Source organism: Branchiostoma floridae, chromosome 16 (genome assembly GCF_000003815.2).
Source record: "Branchiostoma floridae strain S238N-H82 chromosome 16, Bfl_VNyyK, whole genome shotgun sequence".
Lineage (NCBI taxonomy): Eukaryota > Metazoa > Chordata > Leptocardii > Amphioxiformes > Branchiostomatidae > Branchiostoma > Branchiostoma floridae.
This window is the reverse complement of record NC_049994.1, coordinates 6,378,984-6,400,466: the sequence shown is the minus strand read 5'-3', so window position 1 is coordinate 6,400,466 and position 21,483 is coordinate 6,378,984. Positions and strand designations below refer to the sequence as shown.

The window sequence follows — 21,483 nt, the reverse complement described above, 5'->3', positions numbered from 1 at the left end:
TTAACGTTCAAGTCTGCAAATAAGGCTATGTTGGATACTGTTTTGGCACTTTGAATACTCTCTTGTCCCGGTAGATCGCACAAAGCCAGGTCTTTATTTCTATTTAAAGCGGTAAAGTGTACATGTAATTTGAGGCACGTAACATAGTCTAGAGACTAAGTGATAACGGATAGGAAACAGCTATATCCTTGATACCTAAAACTGGGCTGGCAGAGATATACACAAAGACCGACACTGTACACATACAATCTTCTGGAGGTTAATTTGGATGCGTGTCACTGAACAGGCATCTATAATCTCACATTCTTCCATAAAAACTTTAAATCGTTTAAGACGAGTAAAGCTATATTGGATATCTGGCTCAAATTGAGTAAAACATCGCTGAATGATATTTATTTTTCTTTGTGAGGCAACGCAGTTACTTTCTTCAATCTATCAATCTGTAATACGAACATAATAGAACGTTAATATACTAACATTTGAAAATAACTTTCAATGATTCACGAAAGGGTTGTTCAAATAGCCAATAGTCAGTCACCACGCCAAAAGTTTGAATCGTAACTTTCCGTGCAAATACATTTCCACCCCTTCCCTCGGAAAACTTAATGGTATGTTCCAAACTAAACTGAACAAACGTACGGACACCGCCCCCTGAACAGTTAGTAATTCAGACAACATGGCAGGGAGAGCGGGAGTCTTCTGTCTACTGTTAGTGTTGTTGTCAGCTCAGAACGTCGCTCCTCAGGGCATCACAGACGAGCAGCAGGCCTGGGACTTCATTTGGGACTACAACGCTAAAGCTGAGAAGGTTTTATATGACAGTGTTGTGGCTGCGTGGAACTACAACACGGACCTCACACCGGAGAATAGTCAAAAACAGGTAAGGCTGCATCTCCGTCCACTATGTACTAATATGTGTTGACTTGCTGCCTATTTTGTTCCAGAAGGATCCAGTGCGTTTAGAACACAAGTACAATCCAGTTTTAGAATACCGTAAGCGTGTCTCAAGGTTTGAATATCCAACTTTGAAGGGTCTACAGTAACTGCGTAAGGACAGAATTTAGCATTACCACATGCAGTGCGTACTATATGAGGGTCTGCATGCTCTTTTCCGTAAGACGTAGAGAGCCTATTTTTTCCCTGCAACTCGGGAAAAGGGAAAACCATCTTATCTACGTAATTCGCAGCGAGGCGACCAAATTAAGCGTAATTGCCCTCCATGATTTAGCGTAGTACGTAGGGCGTTCTTCTGAATTCAACGTAAATCGTTGTCGGGATTCCCCATGTAGACCCTCCTATATTGAACAAGACACCTCAGTTCCACGTCTAACTGTAGGCTACCCTTTACCGAACCAAGCCCTCCTGTTTTAAGTTAAAAATAACTCAAACACCAAACAAAGTTGTGCACTAGAAGAAATTGGAGAAGAAGAATACTTCCGCCAAGTTAAGTGAAGTTTCCGTCTGCGAACGCTACTTGGTATCAAGGCCACTAAAATCTCACATACATGTAGATAAAACCACTTTAGACCTGCTTCGGTAAACAAACCATATAACAATAAACAGAAGCAAAGCTGCTTTAAGCTACGAAATCGTCGGCTTTCGTTTAATGGCGACTGGTCCGTTATCTTTTTTTGAAAAATTGACTTTTGAATTAAACCGTTGGTGAGTACGGTGTTGGTTTTAGATTTTGCGCCTGTAAGGGTTGCCTGATGGACATGTCATTGTTAATGAACGGGATACAATCAAACGTGTACCAACAACTGGCGTCACGTACGTAAACTGTAGGACCGAAGGTTACTGTTGAAGCAACTGGTCGCCTCAACTCAACCAAGGTCGCAGCCACACATAGGTTGTACGATCGTCGTGCGATCGCTATCTTAGGGCATTTGGGAGGACAAAAACGTACGCGTCTCCTGCAAATTTCAACTGTCTTGGTACCCAAAATGATGTTAGGGATCTAAGTCGGTGGTTGGTTCTGGCACAGCCTGCTTGAAAATCTTATGGCATAAAAATCGTACGACGATCGCATGATGACTTTTGTGACGGCGCCCTAATAAACAATACAAACGGTATAAGTCTGTGTACGTCGGTAGTAAACGCATTTATCTTATTTAACCAGGAGTAATGCAGCTCATGTCAAACCTAGACCTATTTTTCAGGCAATCCTGGGCAGAAACAACACAATAACATTAATATAAATAGCAACACTAAATAACAACATATCTGTAAAAGTATCGTTGCTAAGCCACTGGTTCCAACCAATGTGAAAAGAACTCTTGCTTGGAAAGCAGTTTTAATGAGGTTATTGTGAAGGTGTTGGAAAGAGTATTGTTGGCTTTGAATTTTATTCGTCAGAAAACTGTTAACGTTACGTTAGCAAACAACTTTTTTTCCAACGGGTGGCCTTTTAGAGACAGACTGACATGACTTGCTCGCAACACGATTCCAGAGGTTATATAACACAGGGAATATTTCAGTATAACGGTCAATACTGTGACGAAATACACTTAAATTGACACAGCAAAGTGTCAAGTGACTTTCGTACAGTGACTACAAACGACAAAATAGATATCAAGATTTTAATTACTGAAAAATAAAGCCTAACATACGTGAATATCGAAAATCTTGGTATAAAATCAGGTGGGGCTAAACGTGACAGCACCTGTTCTGATAACGACGCAAACTTTTATGCATTTTGAGTTATGACAGTTAAGCCAAGAGTTATGAGAGTTATTGAATCTAAAGAGATAATCAAAAACTGCCTGTAGTCTTGTATATCTAATTAGTCAATGAACAAAGGAATGGGAATAACTTGGCTGGAATGCTGAAGAATTTAACCTCACAGCAAGCGTCAGTCACACAACTCCGTGGCTACATACGGTAAGTGCGAACTCATGGGGAGATATAGTATCGGACACCTGACATATCTAGGACGGCGGTTAACCCTGGGTGGGGTGGGGGGCAAGGGTTATGTCGTCATGTAGGCAGAACAGATGTCGTTAAATACAGGAAAGGTCAAAACGAGTAACATATAGTAGCCTCCTTCGCAGACTTCGAGAGGGACTGGCTTTTATTTTTTAGAGGGGTGGGGGAGGGGGGGGGCGGTTGGCTAGCCTATCAAAGTTGGCGTAAGTTCTGTAATGCCCGAAGTGGGAGTTTGTCCTTTTAGGTGGCGAAATTCCTTCCACGGCGAACTGCCTTTCTAGGAACTCCCTTTCCCGACATTAGAGAACCTTACCCAACTTTGAAACTAGCCAAACAGCTAAAAATAGAAGCTTGCCCCACTCGAAGTTTGAGAAGGAGACTATAACGTAGAGAGAAGCACGCTGTTTTCTAGAGCTAAGTTGAATGTGGCAATGGCATATTGTCAAAAATAACACTTGCATTGAATATGAAAAAAAGGAAAAGAACATTGCTTATCCTTTTTTATGACAAACCTTGGATAAGAACACATGACATTTCGAGGACGTTTACACATTGGGGAGGGGGGCACAGAATATGTCGTACAGCGTACAGCAGATGTGGACAAATACAGCAGGTGTGGACAAATACAGCAGGTGTGGACAAATATAGCAGGTGTGGGCAAATACAGCAGGCATGGACAAATACAGCAGGTGTGGACAAATACAGCAGGTGTGGACAAATATAGCAGGTGTGGACAAATATAGCAGGTGTGGGCAAATATAGCAGGTGTGGACAAATACAGGAATACGTTAAACGAATAACATAGGGGAAAGGGCGATTTTTCATACACGCAAATGGAGTAACACCATTTTCTTTCAGTAACCCGTCTCTACAACAACAATCTCTTTCGCTGGGTCCAGTGTTAAGAAAACTCAGTGCTGAACATCATATATCCAGTTTTATAACAGTCATCGACGGCCTTGAGTGCAATCCAAATTGAGCAGCCGTAAATGTTTATTGTCCTCGGTGACAGGTAGTGGTATAGATAAATCTTATCAATTTGTGACCCCACCCCGGGTAAGTGTTAGCTCAGCAAATACACGGAGAGACGCCCCAACTGTTACACTGTTGTTCCGTCGATTGTATAAATGCATTTGAGTTTGCGGGGATTTAATTTCGCGGTATACGTAGCGAGAAAAATGACTTTTCGCGGTGGTTTTAAGTTCGCGGTAGCACCATGCACTGTAGTCTCTTATGATGGAAAAATGCTTGCGGTGGTATTAAATTCGTACAGTATCTTTCTGTGGATGCCAAAGTTCAATAGAAGATATAGAGAAACTAAAACTATGTTGTATCCACGTATACAAAGTGTTGTTGTTGATGTTATATTTCGCAGTGAGGTGGATGTCGTTTGAACGAGATAGTCATATTGAAAACCAGTGTACTAGCACTGAATAGGCTACCCAGGTGTATGAAAATAAAAAATAAACAAAGTCGCTTCAATGTCTCATACCATTTTGTTTTGATGAATTTCCCTTTCTGTGACATTTCTAGCATATCTATCACATCAAGTTATTATTAGTCACTCATTTTGTATTACTGTGAGAAAATTGCCCCAAAAAACTGCCAATTACAATGAAATGGATATGAAAGCTATAACAAACTCGTTCCGTGGCTCAATGTTCAAAACAGACCCCCCCCCTTCCTGTCTTGGAAAAGTGGTAGCTTCCGTTTTGTGTCAATATTCACTTTGTTAGTACGTGTATCAGAACCGTGTTTGGTGGAGATAAGATTAATATCCTTCAGAATTGCTTCATTCGTGCTGTGGTAATGCTATAGCTAAAGTTATCCTCCAGGCTGTGGTAATGCTATAACTAGTTCACCTTTATCCACAGGTTAACCAATATCCTTTGTTTTGAAAAAAATGGCATTTAGGAGTATCAAGTCGACAGTCGCTGCAATATTTTGAAAATAACGGCAATGCTCCGTTTTTTTAACGTTCCCTAGATAAGCTTCTGTTCTGTTTAAAGCCATATTGTGCTTTTGGTTGTTACCCAATAGCTATAGTGTAATTATTGCTATTTTAATCAATCTTCTGAACACATAATGTCTGTGAGTATGGCGTTTCTTTTGACGTCAGAAAGAATCCCAGAATACCAGAGTGGTTGTGGTTACATAGCCGGATATACGAAAATGAGTTTACTCAATTCTCGTGTTAAAAACCAAACATTCAATTTGTAACCTTCACCGCAATAACGGCACGTTAAACATTATCGAGTTTAAACGTGCCGAGCGAGATAGCCTGACTGCCGAATTATGTGTAAGTAATTTTTCTTAATACAGATACAGAGTTCCGAGACCTCATTCCTCCGGGAGATATTTCGAACTTTCGTAAACTTCCTTTTTTATTGATAATATAAAAGGGTTGTGATCAATAATACTAAATTAGTCTTATTTTGTTAATTTGCAATTGCATTTAATTGTGTACGTTATATTCAAGCTACCTGCATATGTGCCCAAAATAATGGAAATCCGTTCTTACGAAAATATTTTCTTTGAAAGATTTAAAAACATTCAGTAGTTATTTATAAAATGCTTTATACTATGCAGTTTTCCCTCAACATTTTACTTGTACACCTTAAGCTTATTTCTGGATGATGCTATTAATCACACCTCGTACGGTTCAGTCTAATTATAGTAATGTGATAAAATGTAGTTTTTTCATAGATCTTTATTTCAAATTTCAAATTCAATGGATAAATACATGGAACGCAGTGAGAAAATAACATAACAAATTTTACATAGGATTCAAAAACACTGTGCATACCATGCCCAGACCCTTATCTCCAGCACGCATTTAATCCATGTTATAATATGATAAGTCTTTTCCCGTTTTTAACATAATCGCGCATATTTCAGTCTTGTAGTTGTGCACATCCGTACATTTTCTATTCTGGAATATGTCAACAATTCAATTCACACATAGTCATATACTGTCAATGTAATTATAGTGTTCTGTTAAATCTACTTCCAGGTTGAAGCCAGCTTAGCAGAAGCAGCGTTCGACAAAGAAGTGGCTCAAAATGCCTCCAGGTTTGACTGGCAGAACTTCAACAATGCAACACTGAAGAGACTCTTCGATAAAATCAGCGGCCTTGGAACCGCAGCACAGACTGACCAGGCGAAGCTGGAGGAGGTAAGTATTACATGCAGATATATGCAAATCCGACAGATGTCGTTCGTGTGATGGTGACAGACGCCATCTTGTTCTTTATGTTTTCTTGAAAACGTGAGGGAATTATAATGATACATGCATATCCCTATTAAAAGATGTATCGCAAGGTTTCAGCTTTGGTAACTTTATAAGTTTTCCAATTAATCTGAAAAATGTGTTTTTCAGCTTAACAACTTGCTCTCTGAGATGGACAACATTTACTCTACTGGGAAGGCGTGCGAGTATGACGACCGGTCAAACTGTCTGGCGCTGAATCCAGGTTAGGGTCAAAAGCAGAGTAAGAGAGTACAACTAGTGAAACTAGAGAGTAGTTGAAGAAATGTAGAGTTAACAACCACTAAGGAAAATGTGTGATACACAGTCTCATATAGCTGTGTCTGTAGTTGTAATGTAAAGTCACTGTTTATGGGGAAAAAAAAGAAGAAAATCATACTAAGTCTTGAATGTAAGTGAATCTGTGACGGTAGTCAACGGGAGTGAAAGAGACCATTTACATCAGAGCCTACCAACCTTCCCTCAACCGAGACGGGGGCCGATACCGACTGCCAAGCACCTTTGACCCTTTGCTGACGTCACATTTCCGGTCCGGATGTGTGACTTAGGCTTTGGTTTCAACTTGAAAAGGATCAGAGGCCTGATCGAAAGCTTGCTGGTAAGCACTTTATTTTGTGTACGTATATAGGGTCTTAAAATTGTAACATAAAAAGGAAAACTAGCATGAAGGGCCTACGATGTTTAACACATTATAACGCGTTTTCTGTACACAGATTTGTACGACTGTCTGGCCAAAAACCGTGACTACGACCGGCTGCGGTTCTGCTGGGAAGGCTGGCGGGACGCGGTGGGCAGGAAGCTGAAGGACAAATATCCACGCTTCGTGCAACTCAGTAACGATGCAGTCAGCCAAGATGGTAAGATGTTAATTAGTTTATCGTTGAAGAGATTCATTAGTCACGTAATACGTACACAGTTAGTAGAATTTTCGTCAAGCAGTGACCACTTTTCAAAGGTAAACACAAAAAACTCCAAATTTTCGATGGCTATCAGTCCATCTTGCTCACGGAGTGACCTAGTTCTCGCGAGAGTTGCGAATTCTCACATGTAACGAGCTGCCACAGTCCTTAGCTTACCCCTACTCCGCAAGGAGGCAGGGTGACGGGCAGAAGATCCACGCAAGTCTCGACCAAGTTCTCGCAATTCTCACGAGAACTAGGTCGCTCTGCGATCACGATGGACTGATAGCCATCAAAAATTAGGAGGTACGTGTGTTTACCTTTGAAAAGTAGTCACTGCTTTACGAAAATTCTATTAACGCAATGAGCATACAAACTTACAAATGTGATACTAGTACCATGTAAAAGTGAGTGAGAGTTTTTTTAACGCCAGAACTTCATCCTGCTGTGCAGCTCCAAGTGTCACATGTAATGTAAATTCACCTTTATCCGAGAGGTTACCTATATCCGGTGTATTAAAATTGGATTTTAGGGGATCAGCTCGATCGACGTTGGTCACAAACTACCATATCTGGAAAACATTTCAATTTGAATCCGTTGTCCGTCGACTTCATATCCCGTAATGCCCTGGTTTTAAAACATCAGATAAAGGTTACCCCACGGATAAAAGTGAACCAGAGTTTCCTCTACGTGTCCATGCAGCTCAGAACTGGGCAGACACCGGTGCCTACTGGCGCTCCTGGTACGAGACAGATGACTTTCAGGAGCAGCTTGAGAACCTGTACAACCAGCTCCAGCCTCTGTACAACAACCTGCACGCTTATGTCAGGAAGAAGCTGAGGGAACAGTACGGACAGGACAAAATCAGTGCTACTGGACCCATCCCTGCACATCTATTGGGTAAATACAGAACACCGTTGAAGTACAAATCCAAAGCTTCTGAACATTATATGCTGCTTTTTTTTTCAATGAGATTGTTCAAAGCAAAGTCACAAGACCACTGCAAGGCAATGAAATAAGAAGTTGGAAACTGTGCACGGGGATTTCGTCAGACATTTGTTTTGAAGGCTAATCAGTTGTAGACAGGAGGGAAACAGGTGTCGTCGAGAGAGTTCCATAATTTTGCCGCCTGGGGAAAGAAACTGTTGCCTGTAGTGGTCAGATATTAGTACAAAAATTCACTACCTAACTTGATATGATTTACCAGCGATTGTTTTTGATTGGTTGTTTTCGGTTTCTTTGCTTTTGCCAGTGTTGACAGCTTGACGCTTTGTCTTCATACAGGAAACATGTGGTCTCAGTCTTGGATCAACATCTACGACCTTGTGGAGCCTTACCCTGGCAAGACTAGTCTTGATGTGACACCAAAGATGCAGGCAGATGTAAGATACCCCCTTTCATACTGTTTTCATAAGGAAATTTTTGACAATAATTTAAGACCACCTCTGCTATGTCTCCAGAATTTTGGCACTCTGAATCCTCTCAAATACACCAGTACGATTACCACTGGCTGTATGGATGCACCACAAAGAGGGTTGAGAGATTATGAAATGAGTCCGTAATTCATAAGGGAATTTTACATCGATGAAGGTTAGACATCCGGGTAATGAGATACGCCAAAAAAGTAGGCAACTGCATATGATTTTGGTAACGTTCAGACGCCAGTGTCAATGAACAAAGGTAGTGGATTCTACTAGAAACGTCTGACCATTTCAAAATCATATCCAGTTGCTTGAGTAGCTGATTTTGGGTGCATAAGTGATCTTCTTTGCAGCTATTGCATAGATGTGGCAGCAATCGGCATCTGCTGTATTTTTCCATGGTCCTCTTAGAAATATGAGCAATGAGCACACGCAGTTAGCTATCGATATATCACAGTTCTAACAGTTATACAAACCCTTGTCAGGGATGGACAGTTGATCGGATGTTCCGCACATCAGATGACTTCTTCAAGGACATGGGTCAAGTTGAGATGCCGCAGAACTTCTGGGACCACTCCATGTTCGTCAAACCAGCAGACAGAGAGGTGGTCTGTCACGCGTCAGCATGGGACTTCTACAACGCTCATGATGTCAGGTAGGTCATTATGATGAGTTTGTTTCGAGTTTATATGTTGACACCACAGAATAGGAAATTTATAACTATTTATCTGGGATGTGGCTGAAATACCACAATTAAGGCTTTGAAATCACAACATTTTTTTCATTATTTCAAGTAGTCTAGGGGTATGTGGAATGTTTCATTGCATTAACTAGCTGTCAGTAGGTTCTACCAACCTATCTCAAGTAGAAATGACCTGTAGTCTATTTCACGTGACCTAACCAGAAGTACGACGTCAGCAATGGGTGAAAGGTTTCCCGGAGATGGTATCGGCTCTCGTCTTCATTGAAGGGTGATTGGGCTCTAATTTAGATCCCTTAAACCCGAATCCTCTTAGGATATTGTCATCGTCAGTGTCCTAGAAGAGTTTGAAGAAGCCATTTACTTTAGAGCCCATCGACCATCCCTCAGTCAACAGACGGGGGCCGATACCGACTTCCTGGCACCTTTGACCCGTTGTTGACGTCACACTTCCGTCCAGGTCACGTGGTATAGGTTTCTGTTCAGTACAACTCCAGTGGAGTCAGAAGACTGATCATGAAAGCTTGTTGGTGAAAGATTTACACCGTCTACAAAAATGAAGTACGTAAAGCTTTACTATGTCAATTTCTATCAGTATTTCAGTGAAGTTCAAATCATATTTGACAAAATCAAATATGTCTACATACAGGGTTAAGATGTGCACCAACATAAATATGGATGATCTGGTCACCATCCACCACGAGATGGGTCACATCGAGTACTACCTACAGTACAAACATCAGCCTGTTCCATTCCGGCGTGGGGGGAACCCGGGTTTCCATGAAGCAGTGGGAGATCTGCTGGCTCTGTCCGTGTCCACTCCAACACACTTACAGGGCATCGGCCTCCTAGACACAGTGGATGACGACGATCGTAAGTTTTACAGCATGCGCAGAGGATGTACTTCAATCTATTTTTGTTCTTTGGCAAGAAATTCTCAAAGAGATTTGAAATAAGTTTTGCGATTCAAAGTAACTTTCCCGTAAGTGAATATCTCTGGAAAGGGGGCCTACGTATGGAACTCTCCAGTACTTAGGGCATTGTTGTCCCACCTCCGCAACAAAACGTTAATTAGCTCCTGTAACTAAAACAGCAGGGAAAAATTTTCTAATTTGAATCAACTTCGTCATACCTTTGTCTTGCCTTTGTGTCATACTGGAATACAAAATTGTCTTATGCTTGACTGTGTCTTACCTTGTTTCCAATTAGACAATTCAAATTGTCTCAGCTCTTTTGCACTCATAGTTAGAGTATAAAACAGTCTGTTTACGATTTCTTAACTGTCACTGACGAAAAATAGTGGATGATATCTGAAACACCTGACCGTTTCCAAAATCATATCAAGTTGCTTGAGTAACTGCTTTCTGACGAATTTGAATAACACTTCTTATTTGTTGAATCCTCTTCATCCAGAGTCTGACATCAACTTCCTGATGAGTATGGCCCTGGACAAGGTTTCCTTCCTGCCGTTCGGATATCTGATGGACCAGTGGAGATGGGGAGTTTTCAACGGCTCTATCACCCCGGAAACATACAATCAGGAGTGGTGGAAGCTCAGGTCAGAATCACACATCAGCCTGACATAACTAGGGGGAAAAAAAAGAGTTCGGAGACCTTATACCTCCATGAAATATTTTGATTATGTATAATCTATGTTTGGTTATGTACAACTTTATTTGGCTAACTTACACAGGCCACAGTATTGAACATCCAATTATGTAATACATTTACTTAGGTGGATTTGGACAATTTCACATTTATTATGCAAATAGGACTTATTTGCATAATTATAATCTGCTAATTTTCCACCTGCCACAAAATACGTATGATACATATATTTGAGTTCTAAAATGGAAATCAATGTAAATGTAGCTTTTCCTCATTAAGTATGCAAATTAAGTCAAAATGTACATAATTTGCATTTCATTATGTACATATTAATGATATGCATTGTGTACATCTCTGCCAAAGATACTTGTCAGAATCACAATCAGTCACACAGAACTAGGGCAATTTAACGTAACTCAAGCACAACCAGCAGTGGTGGTTAGAATTGGTCTAAAAGATCTAGCATCATTATCAGCTCTTGAAGGTGTTTTTCACACTATGGTTATATTATAATTGACATATTAGATAACAGGACCCACAATGGTGTCTTTACTCCTATACAGGACTCATTACCAGGGCATCGTGCCACCTATCCCGAGGAACCACGCCAAAGATTTTGACCCCGGATGCAAATTCCACATCCCTGGCAATACCCCTTACATCAGGTCTGCTGTGTGTTTATTTATCTAATGCTCCCTAGATGCTTTCTGAGCGGCATTTGTCTCTTGTAAATCATTCTGTTTATGTCGCTGCAGATAGAGAGAACTTAAAAGTGATAATAGATAGACAACCATTAAAACCTGAAAACATGTATAAGAAATATCTTTTGCGTTCTGTTAGTGGGTCTGTAAAGCTTTCTTTAATCCTTTTCGGAAGGAGATAACAAAATAAAGCCAAGCAACATACCAGTACTATAACGATATGTTGATTGTTTCACTGCATTCTATTAGGTACTTCGTGAGCTTCATCGTTCAGTTCCAGTTCCACAAGGCCCTGTGTGACACTTCCGGACACACCGGTCCGCTGCACAAGTGCGACATCTCTGCAGGGCCCAACAAGGCAGCCGCTGGGGAAAAACTGGCGTGAGTTTCTTATCATGTTCCTGTCAAACTAAAGACACATTAGTGCTTATTAACTCCTCTTTACTTGGAGGCAAGTTGGAGCACAATGACACATTGCTTTGATGCATGTATGATTTGTTCTCTTTACTTGGAGCACTATGTCACATTGCTTTGATGCATTTATGCTTTGTTCTCTTTACTTGGAGCACTATGACACATTGCTTTGATGCATTTATGCTTTGTTCTCTTTACTTGGAGCACTATGACACATTGCTTTGATGCATTTATGCTTTGTTCTGGTAAAGCAGTGGTGTAGATGGTAACTACGCAAAAAAAGCAGTTATTAAAACTAGACGTAATTTTTGAAACGGCCAGACGTTTCAAACACCACGAAGCAACATAGTCTCAAATTGTCTAACGCTTGTTTCCTTTGGTTTACAAAAACTTCTTTTCGCTCCTTTTCTGCATTTTAATTCATAGTTATTCACCTGTCCTCCAACTAGCTAGGATATAAAACTCTGTCAACAAGATCTCTCCAGTGTCTGTAAATCATATCCAACTGCTCGAGAAACTGCTTTTTGGCATATCTTATTACCTGGATGTCTAAACTTCATCGACGTATAGATGGTAACTGCCCCCCTACCCCCCCCCCCCCCTCTCACACAGTCAAATGCTCCAGATGGGATCTAGTCAGGTGTGGCCGGACGCCATGGAGGTGATCACCGGACAAAGAACGATGTCAGCTCAGCCGATCCTGGACTACTTCCAGCCACTCATCACATGGTTGGAAACACAGAACCAGGGAGAGACACTCGGCTGGGACGAAAGCTGGACTCCTCGTTGTGAGTTCAGATCATAACCAAAAGCCAAAGCTCTCAACACCTTTTACCAAACCTTACGAGCGAAGTGATATACATTTCCATCTCTTGAGAAATGAATTTCTTAAATTATACAAACTCCGTGAAGACATAAATGCTTACGAACATTTTTTGTCCATTCCATAGCAACTTTTGGAAAACAGTTAATTCGGAGAACAAAGCAGTGGCAAGCATATTGGTTGCTTTTGTCCTTTTGAAATTGTTCATTTTCTTCGAACGACAGAATTTAGAATGCGTTTTCTGCTTATGGCACAGCGCTGGTATCCGTTCTATTGCAACAGTCTGAAGTCACAAAACTATAAGTGAACCTAGTCAGCGTATCGTGAAATAATTTTATGTTTCCTTTCCCAGATGACTGCGAGGCGACCGACGGCTTCACCTGTGCTGACGGGTCCAAGTGCATCCGGCCAGGGGATCGCTGTGACGGAGTTAATGACTGCGATGACAACTCCGATGAAAAAGACTGTCCCGTCGGTAAGAACGCTTTACGATTGGCCATGAATACTTCCAACCTTAAAGGCTTAATAAAGATGTATCAACTGCGCCTATTTATGTAACATCACCTCTCATAATTCCACCAGGTGCCATAATATCGCCACGTCAAAAAAATAGTATAGAAGCCTTCTCAATGTTGCCTTTAACACCTAAATGTCTGCAGCGAATATACCTTAGCATTACTGATGCTCACATATTACATCTCTCTAAATTACTTTGAATTCATGTATTCCTCTCATGTGGAGGTATTATGGCATCCGGTCGAATTATGAGAGTTGATGCTATGTGGTGACGAAATTTACGAAATTCCTATCTTAATTGCAAGTCAACTTAATATTTAGGTTCCTTGTCCATTTTTGAAATTCTCTGTATCTCCCATTTATACCATGCAGTTTACCCGTTTGTAGTTAAAATCAAAACTGGCATTAAAAAAGTTAATGTGCAAGTTGACAACATGGTGAAAATGGTCACTCCCTACGATTTTTGAGTCATTTTCTTCAGGAATCAAAACAAATATCAAAGCAGTCATATTATCATGATGAGGGAAATCATATAGTCATATTCTTCATCCACAGCATCGGCACAGAGTGTCACTGTTTCCATGGCGACCACCTTCATCTCTTCTGTCGTCTGCATCCTGATTGCAATGCTGAATTAGAGCCGTAATTTTCGCTGGTCAGAAGCATAGACAACTACTAGTAACAACATCAGTCTTAGCATGAAAGTTTATTTGTGTTTTTAGAATAAATTGCTAAACTTTACTTCCAACACTGAATTAACTATAGGGACTTACCCCTCTAAATTTTCGGTCAATCTCCGTCGACCTTGTTCACAGAATGGCCCCTTCTATCTCCAGCAGTGACGTCAGGAAGACACCACTTTTGCAGGACGGGGTCATAAGTATCAGAACAGGAATTTTTCGCACGAAGAGTGAAGGAGGCAGTGCACATTAGAGCTCACCGGCCCGCACTCAGAGACGGGGGGCGACATAGACTTTCTGATACTTATGACCCCCTCCTGCAAAAGTGGCGTGATCCTGACGTCACTGCTGGAGATGGGTTTCTGTGAACAAGGTCGACGGAGATTGACCGAAAATTTAGAGGGGTAAGTCCCTATATTTAATTCAGTGTTGGAAGTAAAGTTTAACACAAAACAGTTTACAACAAAAGGGATGTTCAAAATTAGCCTCTGCCTCCGTTTGTAACGAACTAGTTTGAAAAATCTACTTAGATTTAATTCCATTCTTGTGGTGACTCGTTCATTGAATTCATTGTAAACTTTGGTGTTAGAGGTAAAAATGATGTACAATTTTCTTGGCAATTGTTCATTGCTCTACATAATTTTTATGACACGATTTGCATACTGATATCCCAGAAAAAATATCAATGCTGATGTCTACAGTACGCATGCGTCATGGGGTCATGAAGGATTTGCCGTTGCAGGTCCTGAATCCCGACTCGTCAGAATCATATTAAATCTTATTTCATTCTATCAAGTTGCGTTGCGATCTTCATTGATGTTCACCCATAACAACAACACATAGACAATAAGAGTGTGTCAGTCTTGGATGACAACGGAAATTTATGCCTTCATCTTAACTTTATCAACGTGTACTTTGGACTTTACCTCCTGTACATTTATAGACAAGTCCGTTAAGGACAGTTAACATTTCCTATGAATAACCTACAAGTGGAGCCGTATGAATAAAACTTGGTTGGTGAGTAAGTTTGGAAGCGTTTTAATGATATCTTAGTAATTTACAAGGTAACATAACTGTACTATTCACGTATTGGAAAAAATTCTGAAACTAGAGTTTAAAGACCTCATACCTCCGCCATGATATCAACCTTTTCGAGTGAAGACAATAGTGTTCTCAATTAGAATATCTACATAGGAAAAATCATGACGATCCGTCATTTGTCCACACGTTCTTCAGTTATTCTCGTCCAAAGTTTGAAACAAGATCGGCTCCTGCAATTGAAAAAAAAACGATAGGGGGCTTAAACCCCAAGACCTATCTTCCACTTACAACTAATGACCACAGCTTGGGCAACACGAGTTACTATGTTCATAGACAGACAGACAGACAGTTACTACGTTCATAGACAGACACAGACATTCAAGGTTTACAAACATACCGAAAACATGACATACTTGGCGAAGACAGTTATATAGGTTTCTTGCTGAACTAGCTATTTGACCACTACCATTCCGCCAAATATTATACACAGCCATGTACAGCTTTTTGTGTTATGTTGTCCACAAACACACATACATATCTACACAATACTATTCGAACAATACCATACTATTTTCGAACTTGATCTTTGCTCACACAACCGCTACTCACCTACCATATATAATGAATATCCGTCCACCGTGTCTTGCGTTATTATGATCACAAACAAACGAAGAGACATACATATGGAAAAATGCCAGGTAAACTATTTTCGAACTTGACCTTTTGCTCACACAACCGCTACTCACCTACCAAATGTAATAAATATCCATCCACAGTTTCTTGAGTTATGTTGACCTCGCAGCCCAGTCCGCTGTAGTACAGTAAGAAAACGCTAGGTTAACAACTTTCAAACTTGACCTTTGTTTCCACAACCGCTACTCACCTATCAAATATAATGAAGATACACCCGCAGCTTCTTGAATTATGCACAAGCACCAATAATCAGTAAGTAAACAAACACACATACATACATACATACACACACAGCCTCTACAGCACCGTAGGAAAATGGTCATACCACCCAGATGTTCATATGGGTACCTGACTTTGGATGGGGAAGTAGGTATATAAAGGCGGTGGTAGGAGAGGGATGGGCTCCACCTTCCAATATACCATGTCCTTGACACAGTGGATAACAACCTCCTCACCTACGGCCTCAAACTCTACAGGAATAAATTATAACTTTTTTACCTACCTTTACCAGTTAGAAAATCTTATGGTTTGCTCCAAATGAAGTGGGCCGAGTGTATACCGCCCCCTGAATAGTTGGTAAAGCGGGCAAGATGGCAGAAAAGGCTGGGGTTCTCTCTTTACTGTTAGTGTTGTTGTCAGCTCAGAATGTCGCTCCTCAGGGCATCACAGACGAGCAGCAGGCCTGGGACTTCATTTGGGACTACAACGCTAAAGCTGAGAAGGTTTACTATGATAGTGTAGTGGCCGCGTGGAACTACAACACGGACCTCACACAGGAGAATAGCCAGAAACAGGTAAAGACAGAATTTAGAGTCTTTTTAGTGCGTACAACATCCAAGTTGACTAATTCCTTGTTCAACTCTAGCGCCAACGCCACCTGAAATGGCGAATTTCTTTAAGTTAAAAAATGTTTTAGTACCACAATCGGTCTTTTTGAAGGTATGTAGCAGAGATGTTTTTTCATAACCTCTGACGATGACGTGTTGTGTGGGAAAGTGGGGTGGGAATATTGAGATTAAGTACGTACTGTATTACTTCTGTAGACGCTGGATTGCACTGTATTTTCCGTTTCATAACAAAGGTAAACATTCTTGGCCAATAAAAACACACAAAACACACAAATGACTAGGACTAGAAGCACATCTGACGTTATTACAGAACGCACGTGCCATAAATTGTTGCACCTCTGAAAGATGAAAACTATATGCTATCAAAACACACAGATCAGATTTGCGCTGTTACCCTGCAATGCCACAAAAGAAATGTTTAAAATCAACCGAAAGGTATTGGGGATAGTGTTTTTGGAATTAAAAAGGCTCTATGATAACTTTGAATTTAGTGGCTAGTGTGATGGTAGAATGACAAAAGGTGACATTTGTTTGTCACAACTATTTTTCAGATTGAAGCCAGCTTAGCAGAAGCACGGTTCCATAAAGAAGTGGCTCAAAATGCCTCCAGGTTTGACTGGCAGAACTTCAACAATGCAACACTGAAGAGACTCTTCGATAAAATCAGCGGCCTTGGAACCGCAGCTCAGCAGGACCAGGCGAAGCTGGAGGAGGTCAGTATTACGTGCAGATATATGCAGATCCGACAGATGTCGTTCGTGTCAAGCTGGCAGTCGCCATCTTGTGTTTTTTTTTTCAAAAATGTAGTAACTGAAAATACTTCATGACGCGAATGATGAAAGGTTAATAGCATTAAATCGTACTAAAGGTACTAAAACTCCTGTCCATAAAATTAATCTGGAAAGTATGTTTTTCAGCTCAACAACATACTCTCTGAGATGGACAACATTTACTCCACTGGGAAGGCGTGCGAGTATGACGATCCGTCAAACTGTCTATCGCTGAACCCAGGTAAGGGAGTGGAAAAGATTGCCTACAGAGAGACGATTTTCAAAGAAATGTAGCGAAATCAAGAGCAAAAGACTAAAAATATTAAAAACTCACAGAGGAAAAATGTAGCACAGGGGAAAATTTGTTTAATTTAGAAGTGCCTTTGCAAAGACCAATGAGGAGAAAAATAGAATTGACATGAAGGCTTTGATGTTCAACTCTTCACTTGTCAAATCCTTTTCTTTCTGTACAGATTTGTACAGCTGCATGGCCAGCAGCCGTGACTACGACCGGCTGCGGTTCTGCTGGGAAGGCTGGCGGGACGCGGTGGGCAGGAAGCTGAAGGACAAATACCCACGCTTCGTGGAACTCACTAACGATGCTGTCAGTCAAGATGGTAAGATGCTAATCAACTAGCATATTTACAGATGTCGTGCGTGTACTAGGGTGATAGGCAGCACTACTGTAAATGCATTTAAGTTCGCGGGGATTTAAATTTGCGGTAGCGGGAAAAAGGACTTTTCGCGGTGGATTTAAGTTCGCGGTAGCACCATAGAATGCAGTCTAATACCATAGTAGAAAAAATTTTCGCGGTGGTTTTAAGTTCGCGGTGAAGTGGTCACCGCGAAAACCGCGAACATTAATCCACCGCGAACATTTCTGCATTTACAGTATATGAGTCTCTCAGATTAGAAATGGAAATTTGGCAATAATAACTGTTCTCCGTTTGATCTGTCTAAAATCTACATTTAGTTTGGTTTGGTTATACAGATCTCCATTAGTGACTGATATGTCACTATTCTTCCTGGAGTCCGGGTGATTTGTGGAGAATCACCAGTTCTAGACGGAAGGATTTTCACCACCTCACACCGCACCATCGCACGTGAGGGGGTTCTTTAACGTGCCTGGGGAAGGGCTCTCCCCAGACACGGCACCTCCATTTAGTAGCGTTCTGCAGCATCAAATACGACTTGAGACAGTGTACGCTGTGTCTAGAAATTTGCAATTGCTTGACGTTACTGTACAGTGTACATTCAAGCTCCCTTATGTCAAATGCAACTCAATGTATCCATGCAGCTCAGAACTGGGCAGACACCGGTGCCTACTGGCGCTCCTGGTATGACATACCTGACTTTCAGGAGCAGCTTGAGAACCTGTACAACCAGCTCCAGCCTCTGTACAACAACCTGCACGCTTATGTCAGGAAGAAGCTGAGGGAACAATACGGACAGGACAAGATCAGTGCCAGTGGACCAATCCCTGCACATGTGTTGGGTAAATCCAATACTTGTACACATATGATCAGTATTTCAAGCTTTGCATGCCTTACGTTATCTAAAAGTTGACGCCATTGTTTGTTCTCTTCTCTTTGCATAATGAGAAGCTTAAGATTGATTGATTGATTGATTGATTGTCATCCATACAGGTAACATGTGGTCTCAGTCCTGGATCAATATCTACGACCTTGTGGAGCCTTACCCTGGCAAGACCAATATTGACGTGACACCAAAGATGAAGGCCGATGTGAGCAGTTTCATTCCATCTGTTATATCTATTAAATCTTTGCCGATAAGTCAGCAATGTTTCTGTGCTAGCTTAAGAGTGTTGTTTCAAAGTCAGCTCAGATTGCACAACGCCAATACTATATCTACGGGCTGAATAGATGCATCTAAACCGGTATAGGGAGCTATTAAAATGAGATTGAAATTTATAAAAGAACGTGCATTTGCTTGAATACCACAACAAGCCATAGCTCATAGCTTCTTTCTTCACGAATGCCCTAGTCATGTCCAAAGTTGAACGTAAATACTAGCATCTATGAATAAATGAATGTTTATTGAACGTCAGTTCTGAAACTTACCAATGCCCATGTTAGGGGTGGACAGTTGATCGGATGTTCCGCACATCAGACGACTTTTTTAAGGACATGGGTCAAATCGAGATGCCGCAGAACTTTTGGGACAACTCCATGTTCGTCAAACCAGCAGACAGAGATGTGGTCTGTCACGCGTCTGCATGGGACTTCTACAACGCTCATGATGTCAGGTAGGATGAGTTAAGGCCAGAGAATGACATATTCACTCGCTCCTTGTCTATTGACGGAGTTAAGAAAAGGTTGATATCTGGTGCCATGATGTTTATACAGATATAAACATCATTGCACCAGATATCAACCTTTTCTAACATTGAGTGTCTTAAACAATAAATAGATAAATAAACAGTCCCTAGTACGTCTAACGGTGCACACCTCAGTTTATTTGGGGTCTCAAATCGAGGCTTCGCACCCTCAAGTCGAGAGGCCGTCTCTTCAAGAAAAGAAATCTAAAGCAGAAAAGCCGTATATTGAAATGAAGGGTATCACTCCAGCTTTACGAACAGCCGGATTTCAGTTTCTTCACTCTCTCTACTTTTCGTAATTTTGGGGGAAGGAAAGTTTTTTTCACGTAAAAAGATATGCAAAAAAAGGGAATTTTGACGTGGAAATATACCCATCACCTATAGTTTAGTCTTGAAAATGACTGATATTGTCGGAAAGAGAATACACCTAGGAGTAATCAAGCAAAAAATAAAGAAAATCGTAACACTGAGATTTTAACAATAACACGACGCGCGAGGCATAGCAACACGGCTCACAGAACGCATATGGACGGTGAATCTGGGTCAACGGGCGAATCACTAACAACGCATAGAAATACAAGGAAGTGAAACTCGGGCCCAAAACCAATTCGCACCAGAAACACATCACTTTTTACGCTTTTTAGCTATGCCAGTATTAAATGCCATTTCGCAGCAGATTATGAGAAATTTGAACTCAAACCCAGACCCTCGAGACCCTTTCGTCACATTTTTGTCGCACACTTAGCTGTAAGGTCGATGGTAATGGTAATTTTAATAGGTATGAATGTGACTTAACCCCATTCAGACCGAAGAGGGGGGGGGGCCCTACCCTTCTAGATCTGTCTTGTAACTCTTAAAGAACCTATCATATAACCAACAAATTTTCAGGAAATGATGTAGATATGTAGATTTTAGGAATTGTGACGCAATTATATGACGTCATCATTTTGATTGTATTGCAACAAATGATCGCAAAAGTCAATTGACGACGTCATCAAAGTAGCATGATTTATGCACCTATAATTATGAAAGATATTCTAGATAACATAAGATTTTATTTATGTAAGAAAATAGCAGTAATATGGCAAATAAATGTGAAAAAATACATTAGCAGAACGGAGAATACCGATTTTTGTAAAAAAAATGCCTGTCAACAAACGGTTGCCATAGCAACTAAACAAATCTTAAACATCATGAAATTGTTACCAACAGTATTATAGGAAAACTCATTAAATTTGGTGGCTCTAGCGTAAGCCGTTCTAGCGTTATACGACTGAAAGTTCACGCGGGCCTCACCCCCCCCCCCCCCGTCTGAATAGGGTTAATTTAATTCAAATCATGGATGTAATAACAGACGTTGTGTTTGAATGCAGGATTAAGATGTGCACTAACATAAACATGATGGACCTGATCACCATCCACCACGAGATGGGGCACATCGAGTACTTCCTACAGTACAAGCATCACCCTGTCCCGTTCCGGGGTGGAGCAAACCCGGGTTTCCATGAAGCAGTGGGAGATCTGCTGGCTCTGTCCGTGTCCACTCCGAAACACCTACAGAGCATCGGCCTCTTGGACACTGTGGAAGACGACAACGGTAAGCTTTACGGTAGAGGATCTTATTTTGTTTGTTATTTGGCAATGGACAAAGAATAAGTCTATACGACAAAGAATAAGTCAACCCCTACATGTAACTGCTTAATTTTCTTCATCCAGAATCTGACATCAACGTCCTGATGAGTATGGCTCTGGCCAAGGTTTCCTTCCTGCCGTTCGGATACCTGCTGGACCAGTGGAGATGGGCGGTCTTCAACGGCTCTGTCACCCCTGAAACTTAC

General features: G+C 41.0%; 1 protein-coding gene across 1 annotated transcript in view; it reads left to right on the top strand.

Moving 5' to 3' along the window:
- The first annotated feature begins 634 nt into the window (after positions 1–634).
- The window catches only part of LOC118403507 (angiotensin-converting enzyme-like), a 23,980-nt gene continuing 3,131 nt past the window's right edge, over positions 635–21,483 (top strand). The window contains exons 1-23 of the mRNA XM_035802233.1: positions 635–880; positions 5,939–6,100; positions 6,305–6,398; positions 6,907–7,050; positions 7,795–7,992; positions 8,377–8,474; positions 8,999–9,168; positions 9,863–10,086; positions 10,627–10,771; positions 11,385–11,486; positions 11,772–11,903; positions 12,549–12,724; positions 13,112–13,234; positions 13,831–13,903; positions 16,258–16,483; positions 17,089–17,250; positions 17,455–17,548; positions 17,781–17,924; positions 18,605–18,802; positions 18,954–19,051; positions 19,404–19,573; positions 21,019–21,242; positions 21,362–21,479. Of these exons, the coding sequence (XP_035658126.1) occupies positions 677–880; positions 5,939–6,100; positions 6,305–6,398; positions 6,907–7,050; positions 7,795–7,992; positions 8,377–8,474; positions 8,999–9,168; positions 9,863–10,086; positions 10,627–10,771; positions 11,385–11,486; positions 11,772–11,903; positions 12,549–12,724; positions 13,112–13,234; positions 13,831–13,903; positions 16,258–16,483; positions 17,089–17,250; positions 17,455–17,548; positions 17,781–17,924; positions 18,605–18,802; positions 18,954–19,051; positions 19,404–19,573; positions 21,019–21,242; positions 21,362–21,479 (3,479 nt within the window). The 5' untranslated portion in view covers positions 635–676. The remainder of the gene's footprint in view (positions 881–5,938; positions 6,101–6,304; positions 6,399–6,906; positions 7,051–7,794; positions 7,993–8,376; positions 8,475–8,998; positions 9,169–9,862; positions 10,087–10,626; positions 10,772–11,384; positions 11,487–11,771; positions 11,904–12,548; positions 12,725–13,111; positions 13,235–13,830; positions 13,904–16,257; positions 16,484–17,088; positions 17,251–17,454; positions 17,549–17,780; positions 17,925–18,604; positions 18,803–18,953; positions 19,052–19,403; positions 19,574–21,018; positions 21,243–21,361; positions 21,480–21,483) is intronic.